The sequence below is a fragment of the Scomber scombrus genome, chromosome 21 (assembly GCF_963691925.1).
Source record: "Scomber scombrus chromosome 21, fScoSco1.1, whole genome shotgun sequence".
Classification (NCBI taxonomy): Eukaryota; Metazoa; Chordata; class Actinopteri; order Scombriformes; family Scombridae; genus Scomber; species Scomber scombrus.
Genome location: NC_084990.1, coordinates 9173956 through 9201737, shown reverse-complemented (window position 1 = coordinate 9201737; position 27782 = coordinate 9173956). Strand labels below are relative to the sequence as shown.

The window sequence follows — 27782 nt, the reverse complement described above, 5'->3', positions numbered from 1 at the left end:
TTGTGTTTTAATTCTCAAAAAACTTTTCTGACATATCTTGCGTTCAACTTGTGGAAAAGAAACATAATCAGGAGTCAGATAATGCAATTCTGTACATTTCTATGATCTATTTCAACTATTAAAAAAAGCAACAGAACACTGAGCTTTGCAAATTAAAAAAGACCACTAGGAGGATACTGATGACTATATCTGTGCAGAATTTAATTGTTCAATAATTACCACACAAAAATGTCAAATTACACAGAAAAATAAATGACAATCTTAAATACAGGATGCAGTATGAAATACAGTATATAGTTCCACCAAATGCGAGTGATTTTTTTTTCACATTCAGTATACCATTTCCAAACACCACACATACAGCCCAGTTGGTGTGGACAGTGTGCTGATAGGATAGCATATTCACTTTGCAATATTCAAATGTCGCAGACAGAGAAAGCAGGCATGGCATTAACATTCCGCCACCAAACACAAAACAACATTAGTCACCATTCTCTTGAAACCATACACAGTGTCCAAAATGTCACGGATGACTGAGAACCGACTGGAAACTCAGTGAGGGGTGTCACACTTGGCAGCTGCTGCATATTAACACTGCAAAAATGACAGCCAATGTGTTTTACGGGAGTAAGATGACTCTATAACAGATCACAGACAGAGCAGCTGTCATTTGCTAAATAGAACAAACAGGATGTGTTGTGTTTGTGTGGATGGATGTAGAAGAAGCACGGATAAACTGGAGGTGCTTAGGGTGTTCTCAGTTTGGGGGGCAGATTTGTTGCGTGCCTTTTAAGAGTTTTATGTTTGAGCTTCTCAGTCCTGCAGAAGTTTACGCTTGACAGTTGAACTCTCAGATGAGAGCTGTATGAAAAGAGCCCCAGCAGCAGTCCGTGCCCTCAGCTCATACATGTCGTAGTCATGAGCCCACTCCACGTTTCCCCAGCTCTGAATCTGTGAAAGAGAAAAAACATATCAGAGGAATAAACAGATAATTACTTATGACTGTCCACAGAAAGAGCAGCAGATCCAACATGTTGTTCATCAGTGAGGGCACTGCAGCAGTGAAGGAATACATTACATCTAAAGTCATTTATAATGACTCAGGGGCTCAGAAGAGCAGTGAGCCTCCACCCTGCATTGTAGATTATGTGCTGCCAGAATTAGATTTCATGGGAAATACTATGAGAACAGAAGAGGGTGCTGTTTCTCCAAAGCAAATAAAGCAAACTTTATGCCTGACAAATACAGATGGGGGACAGAATAACAGAGACAACATTTCCAATATGTTTTTTATGCTCTTCATTAAAACAATTAAAACCCTGACTGAAAAGGCAAATAATCCTTTTGCATGAGACATATTTGGATTGATGGGAAACAACAAGTAACAATAACAGTGTCATACATGGGAGAGATGCTACTAATAATATTGACCAAGGTCTCAAAAAAGACATTCCATTGGACAAATATGTAAAAAGTTGATGGGAAAACCATACTGCCACTCTCCTACCTGGTATTCCTCCTCCAGTCTTGAGAGCAGCACAGCCTGCTCCACACTCAGATGTTTGTCAATCATCCCAAACGACAGCACAACAGATTTCAGCTGGGTGATCACATACTCGAGCCCTGCACAGGAGAAACCATATTACTGTGTATCTTACATATAGCCAATTACAATGCTATTTACCCAAGCTATAAGATTAAACATCACAGCTATTACACTTACTACTCTCCTGTCTGTTTCCTAATTTTTTGTTGTTAATTACAACACAACCTAAACAAACAAATTAACAATTTAACAATTGTTAAAAATGCTCATTTGGGATGAGTTTACAAATGTTTTACCTGTCATGGACCAGAAATTGTATGACTTCAGGTGTTGCCGGAAGGTGTCTTTGGTTGCCTCTGGGATCTCAGGACCCAAAATATTGGACGAGGAGCCAATAGTGACATTATATCTGAAATTAAGTTGTGGGAGACAAACACAATTAAGAAAGAGCTTAGTACAGTAGCTTAATTTACAAGTGCTGTGTTACCATTTGGGGGGCTTTAATGCTATTTTACGGCAAAAGCTAATGCAGCTGTTACCGGTTTTCAATCCAGTGCAGCACCGGGTCCCACTCGTTCTTCTGTAGCTCAACCAAACCATAGGGATCATCTACCCTGTAACTGTACCAAACAACATCTTTCACATTTCTAGAAACAACTGCAAGTACCTGACTTTACACAAGAAAATACCAGAAAATATCTGCAACTAACAACATGTGAATTTTAAGTCATCATATTTGTTCAAAGGAAGAAGAGCTTTTTTTTCTGCAATAGTAAAGTCAAGAAAAGAATTATCAATCAATCCTTTTGTGTTGGATATTGTTGATCTGAGTCATTAACTGTAATTAACAATGGTTATATTCACTTTTAATTCTTCTTATTATTATTATTATTATTATTAGGTGTTTTGCTGGAAATGAGCTCTGGCTATACAAAGATGCACAGAGCACTGAATATATTATTATTGTCACTGCTGAATAGCAGGAATAAAGCCCTGTTTTCAAAAGGACATATATGGATAAAGGCCATTAATATAAAAAAAAAAAAAAATACTGAATAAAGATCAATGAGTAACATACCAGACAGTGTCAGTCTCCAGGTACTTCAGAGCAGCATTGATCATTTGGTCCTTGTTACGTTGAGTGGGATTGTCCAGAGCTGTATTGCACAGGGTGGACTGCAGGAAGAGTGCACCAACATTAATTTGTCAGTCATCTCAATTCGTAGTTTAAAACCCTTTCCTATTATCATAAACTGGAGAAAATTGTGACCTTAAGACAAAAATACTTAGCACAACAAATATTTCTTTCTATAATCACACACATATAATAAATCAGGGTTTCGTATCCTTTTTGGACCCTTCATCAAGGTTTTAGGTCCAACATGTCATCCAACAAATGGCACACTATTCTACATTATTGAATATAAATATTTCATATATATATATGAACAGGATATATTTTAAACATTACTTGTGTAGTATAGAATACATTATAACATATCATTATACTGTTTCAGAAATCTCTCATGGCCTCATTGTTAAATTGTTATGTGTTAACATATTGTGGTAAGATCTTGTTATCAGTGTAGTTACTTTATGACTGTCTCATAAAACACAAGGCTTTTGCCGTGTGTGGAGCATCACTGTTTCTTCTCCCTAATGCTTAATAAGTCTAATATTAAAGTTCATAAAAATTGAATAATCTCTTCTGACGTTAGTGGAGACTATCTTTATTTCAGGCAAGGCAGGCACCTCCACTATAAAACTTTGTGGTAAACACTGGAAGAAAAACTCTGCTTTAACCGTACCAGGTGCATAGTGTAAAACTTGAGTGTGTCTCTTTGAGCATCCCACTCGGTTGCCACAGCAATGGCCAGGGCTTCATTTGGCACTGTGAACAACTTCCCTCCAGGAGTTTTCAATTTCCTTTGGTCTAGGTTTATTTCATATAAACCACCTAAATGAAAACATTTAAAAATGGGGGAAATTATTGGGTGGAAGAATAACACAAATTAAGCCATTGTTGCTACATCAGAAACATAAAATGTGGGTTAATTACAAAGAAAGACAGCTAGTTACACATTATTGTGACTACCTGACATCACAGATGAACCATGTATTCTCAATCACAGAACTGCTTTATTACTACTACTAGTTTTATTTCTAGTAATATTAATTCTTACCTTCGCCTTGGGATATACTGACATCTTGATAAAATTTCCTTCTTTCTGCAAACAGCAAAAAACATCATATCAGTCAACGCTTGCACAGAAACAGTTGTCAGAAACAGACAACAAATGCTACAACACAAGTGAGCTGTCTTACCTGATGTTGCTGTGGAGTATTTCAAAGAAAACGGACTTGTTGGGCACTCTTTACAGAGTGAAAGGGCATTTCCAAACCGACTCTGAAGTCTAACAAGACTCCTAAACATAGCGGCAGTTATGGAAAAGTGATGCTTTGAAGAAAAGCTAGCTAAGAATTGTGGACAGGCTAAGCTATATGTTTCTTGCAGTATTCCCTTAGTTCATTAGAGGCAGCATTCTATACGGGTGGGTGCTTTTCGTATTAGCATGAATTATCTTGTGCTGCACTGCTTAAAGTCGCTATATTTCTACTTACTGTCACACATTTCTTTCTCAGGTTTCACACAACAGCTCCTACGTTTAAAAGCACGCGTGTGACCTTCTGTGCTTGACAGGTTGCGTAGTGAGTAATGCTCACTGTTGGGAATTGTAGTTTTAGAAATGCTTCAACACACCCTTACACAACAGGGAAAAAAACTACACCCAAAAATCCCATCAAGCCTTCCGCCAGTCGAGCCAATGAGCGTTGGAGATCGTTGCCAGGTGAACACAGTTAGCCAATGAGAGGGGCGGATGCTGCTGCCCACAGCGCCGCGTCGAAGTCCACTCTACTTTCCTAGGAGCTCGGCGCCTAGTAAACTAAATTGCAGAGGATTCAGGAGGAATTTGGATGTTGGAGGACCTCTGTAGTTTCCTTCCGCCTCTTCGTAGACGCCGACAGAGTCCATTGCTCAGACGGCCATTGACCGCGGTCGGTGCCCAGCCAGCGAAGCGGGAGCCATGCCTGTCCCCGCTGGATACCTCCGCGACTCCCGCGGCGCGGCCTTCGCATCCTCGGCCTCGCTTATCCCGCCGCCGCCGATCAACACTCAGCAGCCCGGTGTTGTAACGTCGCTGCTATATAGCGGGTCCAAGTTCAGGGGCCACCAGAAGAGCAAAGGGAACTCTTATGACGTGGAAGTTGTTTTGCAGGTGGGGTTTAGAAGCAGATACTTCAGTGTTAAGACGAGCTGTCAGGGGCGTTTGTTGATCTGTCAAACGGGCGATCTGATGATTGACAGCTGCAAAATCAATGAGCTCTGGCCTGTCGTTGAGTAACTAGCCTGGCTAGCTCTGGATGTAGCAGAGGCTGCTACTGGAATGTACAACAACAAACCCTTTAAACCATAAGCAGACCTTTTTATTCAGTGTTATTACCCAAATGAGCTCGTTTGGCTTGTGTATTTGTATGAATTATTTCGCAAACCTGCATGTTTTGTTTGAGAGGATATTAGAAATGTATATTTCCCTTCATAAAATCATATGACACAATGATACTGCTAATACAGAACCCAATGTCAACCTGCTCTGTTTGTTTGTTTCTTTTTAAAGCATGTCACCATGGAAGATTCCTACTTGTGTGGCTACCTTAAAATAAAAGGACTTACAGAGGTGAGAAGTGTTTCCCTGTATTAAACCATAAACATAAATGATTAAATCTTTGTGTCTGTTCACTGCACATTGTATATGAGTCCTGTTAATCTTGTATAGTCGAGCTTTTGTTTTATTGTTAGTATTGTAGTGTATGCAGTGTTTAACTCTACTTAACCTACCATACACACTGACATGCAACACAAAGCTCACAGAACATGGCAGAAAATATTTTCTAAATCACATGCATGCATTTGACTGTGTGCCTCAATAACATGTCAGTTTCTTAATATGCGGATATGTACACACACTGGCTAGAATGACCACAATATCGATAAGTTGATAGACAGAAAATGAATTTGTAACGTTTAAGATAATCCAATAAATGTTTTAGTCATTAAAAGTAAAAAGTATTGTGTGCTAAGTAAGTGTGCTGCTTTCATTGTCATGCAAGAAACTATGGGTTTTGGACAGTTGGATGGATAAAACAAGATATCTGAAAAGGTCACTGTGGGAATTTATAACGGGCCATTTTCAATATTGTCTGATTGGCAGATGAATCCATGATGGAAATAATCTTGACATGTAGCCCTGCTCTCCTTTACATCAGTCATTTCTGTGAAAAATAATGATTGTGTTATTTACATGCAATCTTTCTGCAAAACAAGTGTAAATCCTAATTTGCATTATACTAATCCCACAATATGAGAAGTGATGGACAAAAAACAGCAAGTATCTTTATAAGTGTGTTCCCCTACTTTCAGAGCTTTCTACTATACACTGATGTTTTACAATGCAAACAGTCCACCTGTTCTGCAAACACTGAACATTGAACTGACCGTCTTACCACTGGGGTGTGACATTCTTCCACATACAAAGAGTAGACTGGGACAAAACAACGTGTATCACGTTGGCCACACCAGAGCGAACAAAACAAATCCTCACTGTTTGTTTCTCTGTTGCGGTCGCTCTCACAGGAATACCCAACTCTGACCACGTTCTTTGCCGGAGAGATCATCAGCAGAAAGAGGCCGTTTCTCACCCGGAAATGGGACGCAGACGAGGATGTGGATCGTAAACACTGGGTAGGGTGAACACTTGTTGCTTCATCACCTGCTCAAGTTCACCACAGGCTCTACGGGTTCTACAGGTGGCTGCTTTATTGTGAAATGATCCTTTTTTACTTTCTGTGTCAAGGGCAAGTTCCAGGCTTTCTACCAGTATGCAAAGACATTCAACTCAGATGATTTCGACTATGAAGATCTGAAAAACTCTGACTATATTTTCATGAGGTGGAAGGTAAGGTGTTACCCAGTTTCTTGAAATATTGGTGATATGTTGTACTGTCATCTTTGGACTGCTGTTCATCATGTCTGTCCCTTCAGGAGCAGTTCCTGGTCCCTGACCACACAATCAAAGACATCAGCGGAGCTTCCTTTGCTGGATTTTACTACATCTGCTTCCAGAAATCCACAGCAACAATTGAGGGCTACTACTATCACAGGAGCTCTGAATGGTAACACGTCGCAACAAAACAATGTGTTTTGTTTGTTTGTTTGTTTGCTCGCAGGCTGAAATGTTGCCGGATTAAAGCCCAAAGCGGCTGGAAAAAGTCTGAGGAGGCAATGAACAGACACAATTTCCAGTCAGTGCCTGCTTTAGTGTATTCATTTTTATTTGACATTCTTTGGCATTTCTTTCAACTCCCTCTGCACATAATGGTTCAGCTGTTGTTCCCAAAAAACTTCAGATTTCATTCCTTTGTTTGTTTGTTCTTTTTTAATCCTTCCTCCGACCAAATACTTGGAATCAGATTTGTTACCCTCTCCGACCACAGAATACCTCAAGTTTATGCCATTTTTCAAAAAGTGGAAAATGATTAACCATCCGGCAAGCACTTATGTCATACGCTGGCAGCATTGAATGTCCAGCGCGCTTTTGGCAACCAGTACAGAAATCTGTGCTAAAGTTCAAGACACTCAGCATTGTGAAAACTTGTAAAACTTCGGTGCAGCGTTATGAGTAGTTGATTGAGTGTAGCTGCCGTTTAGCATCTCTGCCGTGAACCCTGCAAATAAAACAGGAAGACATGACATGAAAATGAGCATCAGTCCAAGCTGTGGTTTGCTCTCAATTCATGCTATTCCTCACGCAACTGTTGGCTTTTAGATGTCAACGTCCATCTTTTCGTGCTTGTCAACACTTTCATTCTTGGATTATTTTTAAAGATCCCCTCCAGACATGGTTTAAGATATTTAAAAATACTCTGAATAATAAATAATGTGTGATATGTTTTCTCCGGTTAGCTCATTAAAACACTCCTCTGTGATTTAAAAATCCAGGATGATGTTTAACTGCTAGACACAAGATGTCTTCTACTTCTCAAACGTCTCTAAAAGTCCAATCTTTTCGGGTTTTCATACATAGCGTGTAACTTGCATACTGGACCATGATTGGCCTCCAAAGCAGCTCTGATGTTAAAAATCACGCTCATGCTGTAAATGCACAATTTAAACTCAGATTTAAGATGAGTGAAACTTTCCCTCTTTAAACAGAGAAATGTGAAATATTTTAAATCATTATAAAACTATAAATGAGCACCTGAAATTGTTCTCACCTGTCCCGATGAGCAACTTGAATAAGTAAATGCGTCAATGGGCGCATTGCCAAATTTTTTTTTTTTTTTTTTACAGGAAAAGTAAATGGCAAATGGTGTTCATGGAACATTGTGCAAACATTCCTATACATCATGTACCTGCTTGCATTGAGTTTATAGCAGGATGACTTGTTGTATTCAGTGCACTTCTAACACACATATTCTATTACCCTATGTTGTTGCACCACAGGTACCAGTCTCTAAACCTCACCCACGTTCCCGAGCACAGCGCAGCCATCTATGAGTTCCGGTGACCCCGGCCGGCATCGCAGATGTCGATAATTTTGAGATGGACAAAGACTTTGGGGCAAAGCAGAAGACTGCGGAAGCTACTGAGGAGGAAAATGAGAACGACTTAGGGATGAGATTTTGGGCTTTGGAGAAGAGCGAACTCTTACATGTTCTCAACACATGGATGGACAGCTGATTGATCAGTGGACTCAACGGGACAAATGAATGTATGTGTGGATGAGGGGGAAGAAAGTGCAGTTCTGCTCCCTGGCTGGAGCTTGTAAAGTTAGAACCAGCAGCAGAGAGACTGGGTGTGGTTCCTGTAGTGTAACCCTTTCTTCATTTGTTTTAATGTCTGTTTTTTTTTAAACAAACAAAAAAACAACAAAAACAAACGCTTGGCACAGTATCTCGAGACACTTTATAAGCTAAGTTGCTAAGTTGGGAATTCCCCTTCTTGTTTTGCAACCAGAAACGTTTTCCAGCTTTCATCCAGCCGATGCGGAATGAACAGCATTTGACAGCTGTTGGACAAGGATTCCTATGAGGAGTCTGCTCCTATAAACACTATCTCTAAAGATAACCAAGTCTTTTGTGGAGGAAAAGCAAGAGAGAAGCTTGGGTTTAATGATTAGGGCTCTTCAGGTTTTAGGATTGGAGCTTTAATCAGCCCATAAGCTAGAAAGACAGTATTTTTTTAAAGCTATGCTTGTTCTTTGCTTGCCTGCCGAGAGGATATTTTGTTATTTCACTCTAAATGATGGACGGAGCGGCACTTTTAAGGCCGCGATGTGAGAGACACAAGAATAAGCTTTTTCCTCCGCGTTCATAAACCTGCTTGGGAGATTATTATCACATGTGATTGCTGTGGATCTTGTTCTATTGAGTTACATTTTGCACAAAGACGGACTATAAGTTGCTAATGCTTGCAGTCAGGATTTTACACTCACATGCCCCCCCAGGACAGGAGCTTCAAGGTGGCAGGTCAAGCTGTATCTATAAAAAAAAATTTAAAAAACAACTAAAAAAAACACACACACACAAAAAAAACAAGCTTTTTAACTAGTTTTAATGAGTTTGACTGTGTGGAGGGTTTAGAGCCAAAACAATCCTAAAAAGTATTCAAAAAGAAAGTATTTTTTACCCAGATCTGCACTCTGAAATAAACAAAGAGCTTTTTACTCCTTATGTGTCATTTTAAACTAAGACCCCCTTACATCTACGTCTCCTCGACTATGCAACACTTTCAACATAGCACTCTCCAAACATAAACCTTCAGTTTTCAGAGACAAACATTTTATTCTATCCTTATAGTATATGAAAAAAAGAGTCTATCTTCATTAAAGGAAATATTTTTGTTAAATTGCCTATGGAAGAAAAAAAAAAAACCACTCACCTCCCTAATCATGTTCCCTTCCCATGTGATGGTGCCATCTTTTTAAATCTTATCAGAGTTGTATTATAACAGATCCGATGTGTGTTTGCTTGAGAATAAGCTTGAATTTGATTGATGGTGTGATTGTAAAGAATGGATTATGGATTTGAAAAAAAAAAAAATCATATCAAAACATCCTATGCTGTGTCTTACTTGTCTGATTAATATATTTGTTTTTTTAGGAATATTTCTGCATGTGTATTATTACATAATCTGCTCACTTTAAGACCTAAACAAACTTCATTATATACAGTGCAAATCTATGAAAATATTTATCAAACTGTAGAAAAAATGAGTTCATCCATTAGGATACAGGAAGCTCCATGCTGCTCCTGCTTGATGATGAGACTGTCACTTTTTACCCTGCACTGCCCTCTGCTGTGTATAATCTTCTGCTATAACTGGTATGTAGAGTTGACAGTAAGAGGCATATAATAAATTGTTGCAAACAGAGCGCACGCACAAGAAGCAACAAGTTTATGAGGGTGCACATGTTTACTTGACAAATGCTAGGACTTGGGTTGGCCTAAATATGACAAAATCTTTTACAGCAGTTACGGTTTGTGCAGAAATTTGACCCAATGCGAACTAATCATAAAATTGTCAGTATATTGACAATGATGAAATGTTCCTGCATATACCAGTAAGTTATAATAAAAAAAGACTGATACAGCTAGCTCTGCTTTTTAGGTTTTCCACAGGCTCATGTCCTCTGAGGGTCACAATCAAACGTGATGGACACCACCATTTCTACCAGGCTGCGGAGTATGAAACGCTTCCCCCATCTTCAGTCTAAGGTTAAGGTTAAGGTTTCTTTATTTGGTCTGGAAAACATATAATAAATAGGTAGTTACTACAATGTAACAATGTGCATTATAAGAACAAAAACAACATACCAGATATACATACTGTACATACCTACATAATACCGTACATACCTACATACTGTACATACTCACTACTGAGCCTCACAGACATGAGGTGTAGAAGTAACATGACTGCATTCTGTTTTCATTCATTTTTGGGCTATATTCTGTTTTACCAAACTGATGTGTAAACAAGAAAGAACTCAAGATGGAACAGAAAAAAGAATTGTGGTATAAGGTACTAAGGACATATAAAAAAAAAAAAAAATAGCCAGATAATCAGTAGGCTTCTGGTCTTTTTAGTCCTAGTCCCTTAAAGGAAGAATAAAAAAAGAGAAACAAAAATGTAAAAAAGAACGAAGTGAACTGCAGTTTATGTGTGAATATATCAGTTACACTTATTGATAAAAGTATACATGATATGTGCACACAAATGACAAAGTGTCGCCAGATTCCCTCACTGTAAGGGTCAAGCTGTACTGGTTTTCCCACTTATTTGTCACCCATCTGTGTGTCAGTGTACTCATGTGTTGATGACGGGTACCACACTGGAATGTAGGTCATTTCCAATAACTAATAACATTGTTGTTGGTTACATGAAAGAATGTGGATGTTCCAGTGGCAGAAAATGTGATGCTGTCAAAAACACCTGTCAAACCTTAAATCAAGCATACAAACTTCAGGATGGATGAGTAAGAGAGAAACTAAGCCAAGATACATATTGCTAGTGGGGCAAAAATCTGGCCTGAAGATGGCAGCAAAGAAGAGTCATGCTGTTAGATAAATGAATGATCCTCTGTACAGACAGATGATGATGATTGACTTAGCTTAGCTTTTATTTGTATGAAGGCTTGGTCACACACTGTGGTGAAAAGCATGTGCACCTGAAAAATAATGATGTGGACCAGGCTGCAACCGTAAGCTTGTAAAGCTGACTTGGCAGCAGCACAACAACATGATCAACAATCAGGATCAATATACTACAACAAAACATTTGGATTTGGTCCATGGAGTATTTATTTTACTGCTTTACTGCTGTAATAAATCATCTGAGATTGCATTTACTAAAAAATAGGAGTGCCATTGTCCGTAAATTGGGAACTAATCAAACGTTTATTTTGCATCACGTAGTCCTGTCAGCTAACCGACCAGTTTCATTTCACAATTTACTTTGGGTACGTGCCCTGCTGCTGCCTTGCCAAAAGCATGCTAACAATAGACAAAGATGACGGAAGAAAAGATAATAATCTTGCAGTCAGGAAATAATCTCTGAAATCTAGCAGTCTAGTTTTACTGATGAGCCGCAAAAAATTTGACACGTTTTTTATGGAAAGTGATTAGTTAGTTTTTAGTCAACATAGCTCTAAGGTCTAGTCTACCACCTTGGTCATTTCATTTTCACTATTGGATGGATTGCCACTGAGGTTTGTACAGCATGGTTCCCAGTGGATGAATCCGACTCTACCAATCCTCTGACTTTACTTCTAGAGCCATAAAGTTGACATTTATGGTAACTTAAGAGTGAACATTTTTCACAACTATTGATGGATTGGTGCGACGTTTGTTCCCCTTCAGCATTAAGTATTATAACTCTAGTGACTCATTGACTTTTCCTTTAATGAGACTATCAGATCAAAATTGTATCTGTCCAATACTTTAATAACCAAGCACCTAAATGAATGTCTTTCCCAGCAGCCTCAGCTCTACCTTAGTTAGAGTATATTCAAGTTTGGTTTTACTTCTGACATTTTCTCAGAAGCAGTTATTGAAACAAATTTTCAGAATATGAACAGTATATTTAGGTAAAGTAATGCACTTTTCTTTTTTTTTTAAAGCTAGTGTTACGTTATTTTAAGATAGCGAACTGTGACCCTCAGTTCAAATAGTGTTGGAGTTTAAGTTGCTCAATAACAGGTAAGCATTTCACTTGTGATGTGTGTGTGTGTGTACACTCCAGAAAAAGGTGACTAGTTCATTAACCATCTGTGTATCTTTCTTGTGACATCATGCATGTTACTCTTTAGCGGTACATCTGATTTCTAAGAGGAAATCAGATTTAAATCTTTTTAAAACAGTTATTAACAGCCTGCCATTTCCTTTGCAGGTTTATGAATTACATAAAACTGAATGCCTAAAAAGAGAAAAATGTAAAGCCACACCTGCAGAGACAGAAAGTTTGCACGCACAAACTGGCTAGTCTGTGGACTGTCAAGCCAAATTAAGGTGGAATCAGTGATGGATGGCTTGGATTATTATCGAGGTTTTATAAAGGATTACAGAGGACTTCAAAATTAGAAGGGTTTGTTTTATAACACCATACATAAAAGAATATGGGTGGAACATAAAAATGTTGTTTTGACAGACGAGTCTTTGTATTAATGTTTAACTAAGAATTGTGAGAATCTTAAACAAAAAGATACATGTGCAAATGGTGAAGTAAAAAAAAAAAAATATTAATCAAATATAGAGGAACTGTGGATCACATGAATGAGTTGAGTTAAGCCTTGCCTATTATGTTTTTGATGACTTAAGTTCCTTTAAAGGGTGTACCAGATATGACAACTGCAAATAAATATTGTCTAAAACGTGGGTGTTGTTGTGCATGTGTGTGTGTGTGTGTGTGCGTGTGTGTGTTACAGTGGACAAAGCACTGGTTTCCCAGCAGTAGCTCAATAATTACAATCACTGGTTTGTTTACTACTGGCCAGCTTCCGTCATCTCTTGATAACAGTTAGTTAGAAACTTCTCAACCGTTAAACCTTATCTACTAACTCCACCTCTTCTGTGGATGATTAAAATCACCGGGCACCATTGAGTCACGTCCTCTTGAAGTCCCAGTTATTATTAGTATTAATGTTTACTAAATAACTAAATGAAGATGCTATGATATAAAAATATGTAAAATAGCATCAGTTAGCAGCTTTTCCATTATGTTGCAGGTTTACTGTCAAATGCACACCTGCAGACGTTTGCGTGACAGACACCATTTAGAGGCTGTAGTAATTATAACCCGGAGAAGTGTCAAAGATGACACATTTCGATGTGAAAGTAAGAGTGTGAAAAGTTTGGACCATTCTAAGGGCCCATGGCTGACAGGGGACCTAAAAAATTATTAGAACATAAGTTCATTTTTTTTATTTACCTGTTATCATTTAATATTTATCAATGATAATGTTACTTTATTTTAACCCTCCTGTTGTCCTCGAGTCAAGGAAGGAAGGGAGGAAGAAGGAAGAAAAAGGAGGAAGAAGGAAGGATGGAAGGGAGGAAGAAGGAAGGAAAGGAGGGAGGAAGGAAGGAAGGAAAGGAGGAAGATGGAAGGAAGGGAGGAACAAGGAAGGATGGAAGGGAGGAAGAAGGAAGTAAAGGAGGGAGGAAGAAGGAAGGAAAGGAGGGAGGAGGGAAGGAAGGAAGGAAGGAAGGAAGGAAGGAAGGAAGGAAGGAAGGAAGGAAAGGAGGGAGGAAGGCAGGGAGGAAAGGAAAGAAGGGAGGGAGGAAGGAGGGATGAAAGACGGAAGGAAGGAGGGAGGGAGAAAGGAAGGAAGGAAGGAAGGAAGGAAGGAAGGAAGGAAGGAAGGAAGGAAGGAAGGAAGGAAGGAAGGAACGAAGGAACGAAGGAAGGAAGGAAGGAAGGACGGAAGGAAGGAAGGGACGAAGGAAGGTAGGGGGGAGTAGAGAAACAGAGAAGGAGGGAGGGAGGAAGGGAGGAAGGGAAGGAAGGAAGGGAAGGAAGGAAGGAAGGAAGGAAGGAAGGAAGGAAGGAAGGAAGGAAGGAAGGAAGGAAGGAAGGAAGGAAGGAAGGAAGGAAGGGAGGAAGGAAGGGGGAGGAAAGAAACAGAGAAGGAGGGAGGGAGGAAAGGAGGAAGGGAAGGAAGGAAGGAAGGAAGGACGGAAGGGAGGAAGGTAGGGGGGAGGAAAGAAAGGGAGAAGGAGGGAGGGAGGAAGTATGTAGTAGTATGTTCTGTATGCAGAATATTTTCATGCATGTCTGCACAGTGTTATATTTTCACAGCTCAATGTCGGTAAATATTGTACAGTTAGTATTGGACTACAAGTGTTGCAAGCCCACGCAGTATTTTAAAGGTTTGAATTTGCACATGGTTGGAGCGGCCTGTGCCTGGTGGTGGGGCCCAATGTGATATATTTTCATGGGGCCCAAAATCCGTGGCAGTGCCCCTAGGTGTTGGTCTTGGTGGCTGGTTAGATCTGGTTAGATACTGTCAGCATCTTATCCGTACCGGATGTCTTATCTTTTCTGTACATGTGCAAAATACTATACGACCCTGCCCTGACCACCTTCCCCCCCATCCCCCCTCATTTACCTTTAACCTTAAACTCTATCCTATCCTACCCTTTGTCTTGACCTTCCTCCTCCCCTAACCCTATTTGCCTTAACCCTCCCCCTCCCTTACCTGCATTCTCTGATTTTAACCTTTTCTTCTCCTTTTAGGCAATGTAGCCTTTTCAGATAATCCTCCCCCATCCCTACATTTTTATCTTCTTTGTTGTTCATCACATTTCTTTTATTCCTTTGGTTTTGGATCTTTTATTAAAACCATGAAGTATGACTTGTTGAAACTATGAACAATAACATCATTTCCTTATCCTTTCTTTTGATCTTAACCTGCAAAAAGTGGACTTTTTGAACTTTGCTGCAGGATGCTGCTGTTTGCTGGAGTCGGGACAGCGATGATGAAAGTTGTCTAACTGTAAGGCAGTTGTGATGTCCCGCCTTTTACTGGTGATGATGATGAGTTGTTCTGGAGTACACAGTCAAACTACGTATGTATATGAGTGTTTGTTTAGTTGATGACAGATTGCTTAGTTTGCACCTTTGGCCCACATCATGTGTAAGACCATAAATGCTTGTTTTTATTATTTCCTCTGGTTTCCGGACAATCCATAAACATTCGTGTGTGTTCTGATTCTGTGCTAACACTCTGATGAATATGGCAATGGGTATCAGGTGCAAGGTCATAAATTGTGCTGCATGTCACGTCCACACCTGTGGATTTTGTGTTTTCCCACTTCTGCTCTGATAACAAAACTATAGTGTAACTCGTAAAGTGCATGTCATACATATTAGAAAATGATAAAAACCATACAAACACATCTTGTTTACTCGTTCCAGTAAAGGTGAAAAGGAGAATATTTTTCCTTCTTTCTTCTTGTTTGGGATTAAAATAGAGTTATTGTTCAATTTAAATGGATAAAACCAGGTTACCTAAAAATATAAGATTTGATTGACATGTAATTTGATTCACACTCAAAACATTCAAAAAAATCTGTCAGGTGTGATATGTGCCAATGTATTACTCAGCCAGTGGATATTTACCCATATTCCTATAAATGCTGAGCAGAGATAGATGAAAATGAAAGCTGTGAGATGCACCTGGAATATTTCCCTCACGTTTCCATTGTCTATTGTCATTTCTAGGTTGGCCAAACAAAGAGGCGTTTGTCAAGCCAGTCGGAATCAAACTAAATGATACTGTGTGGCGTGCAATGTGGAAAATCCTAATGAAAAACACTGAGACATTAACCTATCTATTTTTTGCTACACAGAGATATTAAATTCTGAGCTCATCCTCACAAATACTCATGACATCGTTTTTATTTGTGAGCATAAAAATTCCTGGCAGCTGTGTATTAATGCCAGAGGAATGCATGTCTACAAATAAAAGAGCATGTTTTTACAGATGACTCCACAAGTTGAAATAACAATTGTTTCAACAGCAACTATTGTTCATTGTTCTGAGGAGATGTTACTGTTATGGGCCTGTTCTGTACAAAGAGTCTATCTAAATATCTACATACAAATGAGCTGTGTGACAGTTCTTTTGTTATTGCCTATTATGCTCAGTTTCTCATTGTTTGGGATGTAAGAGTATTCACTGCTGTTGGTCTTTAAAAAAAAACAAACTCTAAATCACACTTACACTCAAAATGACTTAAGTCTGTCTATTATCCTAAAAATTAAATAAATAAAGCATCATTAAGTTGTTGTTCAGTACAGATAATATTTCATGTCATATACAATTTTTGCATCATTGTCCAAAACTTACTTACTTACTTATTTCATTACCATGAGCATTACCATTGTCTTGCTCACGTGTATCCATCCACGTGTGAAAATAGTCCCCAAAAAAATCAATTAAGTTATGTCTGCTAAAACGACAGTGCCCAGCTCTTAAAGGAAATCATAAAACCTTAAAAAAGAAAAAAGAAAAAAGAAAATGTATATTTGTGAGCTGCTTTGCTTTTAAAGATCAGTAGGAAGTCATGGGGAAGGCTGTGAAAATGGGAAAGTATTGAGAGACAGACTGACACATTTTTGGCTTTGATTTTTTGACAGATGAAAACTAGAATAATTGAGTACTTACTGGTGTTCTGTAAAGATGTATTAGATGTTTTGTTTGAAACCAGACTAACTCAAGCATGTCTTAATTAATCCCTTCTGATCCTCTTAAATTAAATTTTTATTTGGAGGAAGAACTGTGATAACAATAACAAACTCTCCTTTGTGAGAGACCTGTGGTGGCCTTGCTTTGTGTGTTTTGGAGGTTTAGTGTTCTTTACTCACAGATGACTGCTGTTTTGAACATCAGCAACAAACGCCCTGAAGACATCCAGCAATCACAGCACATAGTTCATAAAAATCACATTTCCCGATGACAATCTGGTCAGGTGAAGCTGATATTGGAGCATAGATAAAGACCCGAGACAATGGATTGCTGATAAGGGACAAACATTGTTACACTTTTGAGTGGTTATGATCTCGACTATTAAATGTAGGGCCTTTAATCAGTGTGCTTGTAATCATTCAGGCATATCAGAGACCATTCTCATGCCATGAATATGCTTTATGAGGAAGTATGTCTGAACTATGGTTGTGTGCATGAGCTTTGCAAGTATATGTGTATGTTTTTGTGTGTTTAAAAGTGATTTGTGCCCACATACTGTACATTTCTTGTAATTCTCTATATGCCTGCTCTGTACCTGCCCTTGTGTCAACAACCGATTGCCCAACAAGTGCACAGTCCTCTTGCTTAATGTGGGAAACATTAATGGGGCTTTACACTCAAGTGTTGACATCTTCACCGGTCCTACGCAAAGCTAGACAGTCCTGACCTTTTACAGCATATTGCTACGTGAGTGAGTGTGTGTGCATGCATGGGTATGAGAGTGATAAAAACCTGGCATCACTTCAGAGGAAGACTCCACACCCATGTCCATCCTGATGAATGATTGGGATAACCCCCACTGACTCTGAATCTCTCCTGCAATCCTCACTTTGAAGAAACACCTGTTCTCCTCCCACACACGTGCATCCTCTTACCTGTTTGGTCAACCTCAACAGACACACACACACACACACACACACACACACACACACACACACACACACACACACACACACACACACACACACACACCAAGCTCTCCACACTAGTTGCTGATAAAGGATATTGCTGCCAGATGACACATGCGAAGTGATTGCACGTGCAAAAAAGTTTTTATTATGTTCAGTTTATATTTGACTAACACAGGAATTGAGTTATTTATGGAGTTTATTGGGTCTGTTAATTACAATTTAAACAAGAGTTGAGAAAACAACACAAACTGCAACACAAAATTTTGCAACACAGTAATCTTTTGGTTTGCATTTCTTATTTTTGGTTTGATTGGTCTAATTGAGCAAATACTTGACATCATTGCTGCTCACAGGGGCTCACAGGACCCACAGGGCTCAATTCTGGGTCCTTTACTGTTTACTATTTAAATGCTCCTATTAGGTCAGATCATAATCAGTGAAAAACAGCATTTTTTGCATTTTTGTGCAAATGTTTGCATAAAAATGCAGTTGAACTCGAACTTGCTGTGTATTAACTCGACTTTCAGGTGACACATCCTGGTCGCAGCTTGCAGTTTGTCTCTCGCTCTGCTCTGGCTGACTCTGCTGCAGTGGCTGCTGCAGCTTTGCCTCTCTCCCTTTTGATTTGATTATGTTGGTTTAGTAGTTCTTTGCCTTGCTTTCGTGCAACTTTCAAAACAACACCAAAATCACTATGCCGGTTTGAATTTAGTTAAACTACTACTGCAAAACATAGTTAAAACTACTAGTTTAATTACATGTAGTGAAACTACTCCCTATCACTGTTAATTAACTACTGGGGTGTTGCCAGGGTGTCATGCTTCTTCTTTTTATTATTATTTTTTTTATTGAGGAAGCACCTTGATGAAATTTATAACCAGTAATTATTTGCACTGGGTTATGTGTTTATGGGTTCTGTGTTAAAACTGCCACACTATTAGTGTGTACAACCAGGCTAACTGAATGACCCTTATTACTGTAGCCTACCACCAAATGTTAAGAATGATTGAGGCTACTGTTTTTACACACACTATTTTGCTCTTGACTAAAAAAAGAAAAAGAAAAAAATCAAAGCAAAGTTATCTTTTAATAACTGCAAAGGACAACAAACTAACACTACTGTTAGTGACTTGATAAGAAACTAGATAAGAAACACTGATGCCAGCTTACGTCTAAATATGGACATTTTGAAGTAATTTAAAATGCGTATGTAGTCGGCAGAATTAAATAAATACTGAAAAGGGATGTTTAGCCTACACTATACTATTAAGGTTGATTCAAAATACACTAAAATGGAACAATTTATAAAGCCATTTCATCTCAAATATTTTAAAGCACGTGTCCTGTCAAACGGAATGGGTGTATCTCACATGCTCTTCATGGCTTTCTGTATTACTGCATTCCCTACGTGAGCTCATCTCTGGTAAATCTGTAGACCTGATCCCAAAACACACACACGTACGTGCACACACACACACACACACACACACACACACACACACACACACACACACACAGAGAGAGAGAGAGAGAGAGAGAGAGAGAGAGAGAGAGAGAGAGAGAGAGAGAGAGAGAGAGAGAGAGAGAGAGAGAGAGAGAGAAAGTCCACGCCTTCAGATGTTTGTATTCTTTTCTTAAGCCCCGACTCCGCCCCGAACCCTATATTAACCGGAGGCATCAGCTCTAAAAATTCAGTCGGCTACAATACCAGAAAAGCTATTTTATCTTACGAGTTGACACACAAAGGTGCGCATAATGACGGGTGAACAGCGCTTTGTAATCAGTGCTCGCATCATTGGAGCCGTCTTCAGGGACACGCCAAAACTCAAGGTCAGTGATTTCAGTCGTTCATTTTCTTATTTCATTTGATTTGCTTTTTTACATTAAAGATGCTTTGTGATCTGGGCTGTTTCTCATCCTGTATTATTTTCCTCAACTCCACAGATGTTCATGATATCTGTGTTTTGGTCTGACGAGACTGAAGTGATCATTTACAGGTCCTTCCAGGATTTTAAAAAATGTCATGTAAGTCTAAATAAAAAAAAATAGATGGATGGATTAACTATTGGATGTTTTGAGCTTACTGAGAATAATAACACCTTTTGTTTCTTTTAAAACAGAGGCAGCTGAAAAAGAGGTTCCCTCACATGAACCCTTTTCAGAAGAAAGACAGAGTGATCCCTAAATTTAGTGGTAAGATAATTTAACTGTCTAATTATTTGATTTAACTTGTTTCCACTGGGATATTGAAAACAGTGTATTGTTTACTCTTGAAGACTATAGTATTAGAAAAGCTTTAATATATTTCTACATTTTTTCCATGATTTTTTAGCTTGTTTATCTTGTGAGGTCTGAATTATGCTGTGCAAGTGTTTTATCTTAAAGCCCTATACCCAATTCTAGAAAAAAGGCTGTACAAATGGAGTTCTTACCATGTAATCTTCTGTATCACAGCCCCTGTACCATTAATGTTCTCCCCTCCTCTCTCCAGGGAAGGCCAGGAGGAGCGGCCTCAACCAGAAAGGATCCAAGCGATCTGTCCAACGGATGAAGTTCCTGGAGAGTTACTGCAACCAGCTGCTGAAGTGCGACCAAACCGTGACTCAGAGCTCAGAGGTCACACAGTTCTTTATGCCTAAAGACCATGACCTGCAGGCAGATTTCACCAAGAACAGGTATTTCAGTCTTGCTGTGGTGGAGCTCATGTCAGCTTTCTGTTGGGGTTGATAGAAGTTCTTGATGATTGGATAAGAAACATTTTCAAGGTACCATTTTTTTCACGCAGCATCATGATCCTGCTGTCGGATGATTTGCCTGATGGGTCAGGTGGAGGAGAGGGGGGCGTTACCCGCCAGCATGCAGGCAGCGTCAGTCACCCGTTCGTCACCCAGACTTATCGCTGCGTGGGTGCTTATGAGACAAAGGACACCAAGAATCGTCCATTTAAAGTTGCCCTGGATGAGAAAGTTGATGTCTTGATCAAGGATCCTGCAGGTCAGTACTATAGAAATAAAAAAAAAACATTTACAAACCTTTTTCTCTGGACTTTGAGTCAACTTCACACTCGCTTCTGTTATGCTGAAAGTATATTTCATCTTCCTTGTCAGGGTGGTGGCTGGTGGAGAATGAGGATAAGCATCTGGCTTGGTTTCCTGCTCCGTACCTGGAGTTATGCGAAGAAGAGGAAGATGATGACAACGGGTTCCAGTTGGGAGGTATGATATTTACTTGTTGTAGTCACAGTTCAATTCTAATCTGCATGAAGGCATGTGCAAACACCATTAGTTGATAACTGTACTTTTTAAGTGCCTGACATTTGGCATCATTTGGCAGTAACGGTGCCAAGGCATGTTAGACACGCATTGTTAACATCTTACTGTGAAGGCAGGTTGTTACAAAATGCCAACACTAGGGAGTGCTCTTTAACCATTGGAAGTTTCATGTACTCATTCCCATCTACAAAACTGTGTGATATTATAAATACAACTTGTGTATTTGCCCTTTTTAAAAAAAAACATGCCCCAAGAAAGATTTTAGCTGTATCTAAGCTTGTTGTTTGATCTTGTTTCTTTGGTTGTGGCCTGCAGGTGCCCTGTACTGTGCTGTGAGGAGTTATTCAACTAAGAAGGATGACGAGGTAGCTGTGCCCATTGGCTCCGTGGTGGAGGTGTTGAGGAAGTCTGATAACGGCTGGTGGCTCATCAGGTATTCCAATCTTGTCTGTCTGCACCGCAAAAAAATAGACTAGGGAGTAAGGAATGTTTAAAACAGTGGTTCTTTGTTGTCTGCGCATGCAAATATAACACACCAAAGACATACTGGTTGTCTATACACTGTTAAATTGTGTTTTATGGGTTGAAGTAACCTCTAACTCTTTTACTTGTTATCCTCCCTTCAGATTCAATGGCAAGGCAGGTTACATACCCTCCATGTACCTGCAACCATACAACAACCCTCGTGCAGGCCTCTACAGCTTGCAGAGAAAGCTGCATAGCTCCACCCTGAACCTGGCTACCAGCAGAGAACTTCAGTCTTCTTATCCTCCCAGCATCAACAGTGAAAATAGCCCACCGCAAGACTCTGCAGGTCCGTCCAGAGGTGAGGCAGATGTGCCTGGGAATCTCCAAAAATCAAGATCCCTCGATGTTCTTTCTGAGACCTGGTGCCAGACTGGTCTGCCAACCCAGGCCGAGCGGAACGCGGCAACCACAGATGGCCGCGCTCGCAGCATGAGCAACACAAGCACAGAATCCAGCTTCTCCAGCTTCTCCTCGGGCAGTGAATCATCCTCAAGTTTGAGAAATGATGCAAAGCAGCAGAGGAGCACTGGCCGATCTGCAGCCTCACACCAGTCTAATGTCAGTGAAAGTGAGGGCAGCGGTGCTGATCTCAGCCTCTCTGACCGCCGCGGCTCCAACACTAGCACTGACAGCACTAGATCTGCTTCAGTCGCTCCCAGGGTGCCAGCCAGACCCAAGACCGAGGAGATCCTAAACCGCTGCACCACCATGACCCGCAAGGCAGCTCTGGCCACCAAGACCCGGCTTCAGATCCAGCCGGAGACCATCCACAGCCGCTAGGGAGTTAGAGGCTGGAACTTTACGTCGTAAATACTGTACATGGTTATATTCTTAATGATAGTCTTTTTGATTCATTCACATTAATATTTAACCTATTTAACTCCACAGATCTTTACATGTGTCAATCAATCAAATGTGCTTTAAAAAAATTGGATTTTTGTCATACCAATGATTGACAAGAGAGATATACACTGAATTATGTCACACTTTTAAATTTGATCAAATGGAGTATTAAAAATGGCATCATAGGCTTAAATATTTAGCTCAGTATAAGTATTACGTAGCTTCAATGAAGCAATAGAAGGAGCAGGTACAGAAAGAGGTATGTGACTTTGTCATATAGTAGTAGAAAAATAATTTTTCTAACATTGAATCCATTATTGGATGATTATTGGAGTTCAAGAGGTTAAATATTTCCACTGAACTGTATTTTAAGGGTGTATTACTCTTTATTCTGATGTAGAAATCAATGCATGACTGCAGGCTGATGAAAGATTATATGTAACTGACTTATTATGTACTCTTTTTGTTATGTCACTACTTTGGTATTTTACCATACTGTACATCATGTACTAGATGTACATACATAAAGGATTCTCAATGAACTGTACATATTTTTATCCAGCAGGTTATTCAGGTTATTGTCATAACTAGGTTATAAATATGATGGGTGTGGTAAACAAGCTGTCAGCAGACAAAAATGATATGACCTCTGTGTATCGTGCCAGAACAAGCTCTTACTTACTAATTATTTAATATTGTATGAATATGTTGTTGTCCCTTCCTGTAGTACATTATGAAGTTCACAATGTGTGAGTTTAATGAACATTTCAATAAAATCAAATTTGCAAAAGAAGTTAAAAGATGTCCTTCATTCACAAGTGCTTAATGGGCAGATGAGAACCAAGTGGGTTTATGTGTGGGTAGCCCGAACTTTTCATGTATTTCCATTTACATTATGAAGGCTAAAGAGAAGCAGCATCACTGTTATACCAATTTTTTTAAGCTTAAAGATGCACTGTTCAATATTTTATATTGATGCTGAATCAGATAACTGTAATATTAAAGGGGTTGCTCGTAGTGACAAGCACAGAATTCTCACCCACTCTATATGTTCCCTCAGCTCTGAGCCTTTCACTATTTTGGATAATTGATATGTCGACATGGCAATTAAGTATTGAATCATCAATCTTGCTAGCCAGTCCAATCTCATCAAGCTTGTTTCCAGTCACAGTGAGGAGAAACCCCAAAAGACAAAACACAGAAAAATCAATTGTGCAGGGCCTGCTCAGTACCAAAGGTCAGTTAGGTTAACTAGGAACTAGCTGGTAATTTAGCAGCTAAACAGCCTGTTATTATAGAAGTTGGTGGTGACCAAAACAGAGGTAGGAGAACAACATTTGGTATCAGTCAGAGGAGCAGAAATGAGACTCAGAAATGAATGCTAATGTTACTCCGGATGTGTGTACATTACGTTTTACTATAACAACTTAATAATATCAATTTAAAATATTTCTTAATGCAGCTTTACCAATACGATATGAATACCATGTGCACACTGTAAATTTGGATTTAGTATTCTTGTTTTAATAATTAAAAAAATACGCTATAGAGCACCCTTGCACATAAAACTGTATGTGATATGGTACTATACCTGTTTTGTTAACATTTTGCTCTTTGATTATTATTTTTCTTAGTCATATGGATAACTGTTCAAATGTATCATATTGAGATATTTCCAGATAGCAAAGCATTTAGTAAAAGTGTCGCTATGTTAAACTAGGAAAGTAGAGTATCTATTACAATAAAATGTTGGACTTTTGTCCTCTGATTTAGGCGTTACTGACTTATTTGCTGACAGTGTGCATTGACAAATAGCATTGACATAATTAATTTATTTTATTTATTTAAAGGTTTAATGATCAGGGACAATGCACATTAAAGAATTTTTACATTTTTTTTTTTTACATCTGCTGTCCCTGGACTGATGTTGAGTAGTCACCCTGTCCTGCCAGCACCTGGCCTGGCTGCAGCCGCCATGTTTGTTCAGCTTGTTCGGCTTGAGATAAAGCTGTTTAGTTCAAAAAAGCTCTCTCCATTACACATAATGTTCACTTTCTTCATACTCTAAGTTATGACAAAAAAGAGATGTGCACATTTTTTGCACAGTCATCATGTATATCTGACATCATTCAACCATCTCTATCTTTTATCTCTACACCTGACTGCAAAATCATTCTACCGCTGAATAGAAAACTGTGGGTGGATTTATAGGAAATGCGGGATACCGCTAACGAGATAGATAACAATGACTCTGATTTATTGTTAACATTTAACTTGCATCATGGTGATTCTGCATTTCCTTTGTTGTTGTTTTTTTGTTTGTAAAGCTTTTTCTTCTTCTTTTATTTAAAAACAGGAGGCCTTTTGTCATTAGTTTAGGACTCACCCACACTTGGCATGCTAAGCATACTGACACACAAAGAGAAATGCTTCATGTGACTATATCATGCAACCAAGGACAATGCAGTGACGTTACCTAAGGGAGGATAATTATAGGGAGGAGCAGAGTCTCAGTTACTAAATGGAACTGGTATTTTACAAATGGCAGTTGCTGATAACTCTTATGACATGAAGAAACCACACCATAAATGGGTAGTCTAGTTTCAGTCAGCAATCAAGCTGTGAAGGGAAGCTGGGAAACCTACAGCATCAAGTCATATTCAAGATCAAAATGGATACACTGCCTTGGTGCCTTTTCAAATGTAAGAATAATCTCTAACGTAACAGAGGTACAGATCATCTGTGAATTAATAGGACATCTAAAGCAACAGTAATTAAAAATCACCCTGGAGAGTATAGTTCAATAATGTTCAAGGCAGTCCATCCAATAGGCCTAGTTGTTGAGACTAGTCATGTCAGTTTGGACCAAAGCTGTGGACCAACTGACAGGACAATATTGCCATCCATTATAGATGCTACTAGCATTAACATTTCACCATCCAGCTAGCCAATTTGTAGGATTTTATTAGATTAGACAATGTGCAGTTCGAGATCCATCAAATTTCTTATATTGTTTGTGGCACTGGTAAGAACCACACATTATAAATACAAATAATTGTTTTCATTCTTATTTGACAGTGAGGTCAACTCACTTACTAACACGCTTTCCTTATTCATTGCGATCCTGACATATGAGTTCCTGTCACTCCAACACACTAAATAAATATACTGACACTCCTTCTTACCCTGAAATACTTGCTAATAATTGCATAGACTGAAAAACTTGCAGTGAGCTCAAAACAACACTACATTTACTTCTCATAGCACAAAATCTTCTCTGCACTCTGTTGCTGGAAGTCTGTAGTTTTGTGTTAGTGCATTTTCACTGATGGATGAAAATAAGGGTTTTTCATGCATTCAGAACTTTGCTGCATGATTGCACATTACTGTCAAAAACATTTTTAGGATTGTGGGCATCCTTGTGGCATGTGACAACTGAAGGGAAAATCTCATCTTAAAGCATGATAAAGATGCAGTAAGCAAGGCTTTGTGTAACTGAGATGATGATAATCTATCTGCAGGGGTTCACTGTATTACTGATCAAAAGCAGTGAGTGTGTTGTAAGAAAAAAAAGCTACTTCTGATGGGTGGGTTCAATGAAAAAAAGAAAATATATAAACATCTAAATATAGCTAGACACTGCTGTAATGACAGTGTTACGCTGGGTGGAGGGATGGTGGGGCGGTTAAGTGGCAGGTACAGGGGCAGAAAGCAGCTGGTCTGTAGGCTAATGGGGGAGTTAGGTTTGGGGTTAATGAGTTTTATGGTGCAAGGGAAAAAATGTTCTTCTGTCTGGTGACATTGGTTTTGACTTGAACAAATGATAGATGGCGTGAGGCCTCGGCCTGAATGCCCCTTGTCTGTTTCATGAGTTAAGTAAATATTCTTGAGGTTGTGACTTCCCATCAAATATTGACTTTATGTTAGATTTATGAGTGGAATTTTTTGGCCTATCTGGATGGAAATACCAGTGTGTCAGTCCATCACTTTGCTCTAAACTGAAATATCTCAACAACTATTTGAAAGATTGTGTACAGAAGCATCTTAATGACTTTACGTTGATGAAAACTATCAACAAAACTATCTCATTCCCATCAGGCTCCTCTGTGCTTTGTGTTCAGTGCTAATTTGTAAAATATTAGCATGCTAACATACTAAATAAAGAATATGCTAAATATTACATTACCTGCTAAACATCAGAATGTTAGCATTGTCAATGAGAGCATGTTAGCATTTTGATGTTAGCATTTAGCTCAAAGCACGTCGTATCAAAGGCTCGTTGCTGTTAGTGTGGCCGTAGACTCACTAGCAGTATTAGTATAGTATAGTTTATAGCGTAGTATAGTGTACAATATTTGCTATGTAAAGTTATCAGGCAAATAACCAAGAATGAGAAGATGGAAATGAAGTGGAAACAGAATGCACTGCCATCACATAGTAAAAAAATGTTTACCTCTCACTTGGTATCTTCTATTTGTTGATTTTCACTATTTCTTTGGAGTTTTTTCAATCATTTTAACATTTCAGAGCTGAACAGTTTCAATGCAAACACATTCTTCATATTCAAAACTGTGTAAAATAGCTGGATGGAAAATAGTAAGATGGTAAGGTAGAAAGTAGGGATTACGTCTCTGCTGAAATGTGGGCTATACCCTTGTTGAAATGTTGAACTTGTGCAACATTGGAATGCTGAGCGAGAACAATCAAAGAATACAGAAATGTCAATGCCCTTTAAAACCAAGTCATGGTTCATCAGAAAAATCAGTTGTATTGCTTAACTTTGGACAGAGAAAGTATATCTGATAGAAAAATTTAATACAAGACTGAGGCAAAGACCAAGTTCAAAGGGTGATTCAGCCTCAGGTTGGACACAATGGTTTTGGCGTTCCCTGGTTTCATCAGTGATAAGTACGTGTTGAGCAAATCAATAGACAATACAAATCAAATGTTCGAGTCAGAAATGTCTCTAGAAGCTCAATGCTATATAGCCCATTTCTCCAAATTGTCACAAACTCTGTGACTTTGACTAAAACAGAACCGTGTAGGATAAAGTTCCAACATGTTTTTTTGGTTTTCTCAAATAAATCAGACAAAAGGGATGTCTTTATCATCACTGAATTACTGCACACAAAATGAAATAGGTGGAGGCATTTCTTCTTAAAAATAAATCACACAAACTCTTCTGTTTAGTTAAAGAGAGACAGTTGTAGTCTCAAAGGATTTACTGTGTGTACAGAAAGTATTACAAGGAAATCTGAGGTTAATGATTAATGTCGCTGATGGGAAAAGAGATATTCTGGTTACATTGTCGGCA

At 38.9% G+C, this 27782-nt stretch overlaps 3 protein-coding genes across 3 annotated transcripts; 2 read left to right on the top strand and 1 right to left on the bottom strand.

The window, feature by feature from the left end:
- Positions 1-177: 177 nt before the first annotated feature.
- atpaf2 (ATP synthase mitochondrial F1 complex assembly factor 2) lies at positions 178-4248 on the bottom strand. Its single transcript, XM_062442350.1, has 8 exons — positions 3872-4248; positions 3730-3774; positions 3355-3503; positions 2625-2722; positions 2086-2166; positions 1843-1955; positions 1508-1623; positions 178-951 (listed from the first exon to the last, which is right to left on the bottom strand). The coding sequence occupies exons 1-8, from the start codon at positions 3978-3980 to the stop codon at positions 814-816; spliced, it is 849 nt and encodes a 282-aa protein (XP_062298334.1). The 5' UTR covers positions 3981-4248; the 3' UTR covers positions 178-813.
- Positions 4249-4262: 14 nt separating this feature from the next.
- On the top strand, positions 4263-9707 carry LOC134003219 (glucose-induced degradation protein 4 homolog). Its single transcript, XM_062442351.1, has 6 exons — positions 4263-4824; positions 5224-5283; positions 6240-6347; positions 6460-6561; positions 6648-6778; positions 8109-9707. Exons 1-6 carry the CDS (start codon positions 4633-4635, stop codon positions 8170-8172), a joined length of 657 nt encoding a protein of 218 aa, XP_062298335.1. The 5' UTR covers positions 4263-4632; the 3' UTR covers positions 8173-9707.
- A 9873-nt stretch (positions 9708-19580) lies between these two features.
- On the top strand, positions 19581-22405 carry LOC134003839 (NADPH oxidase organizer 1-like). The gene is made up of 8 exons (XM_062443191.1): positions 19581-19655; positions 19770-19850; positions 19946-20018; positions 20317-20500; positions 20611-20819; positions 20933-21040; positions 21413-21530; positions 21724-22405. The coding sequence occupies exons 1-8, from the start codon at positions 19581-19583 to the stop codon at positions 22403-22405; spliced, it is 1530 nt and encodes a 509-aa protein (XP_062299175.1).
- The last annotated feature ends 5377 nt before the right edge of the window (positions 22406-27782 follow it).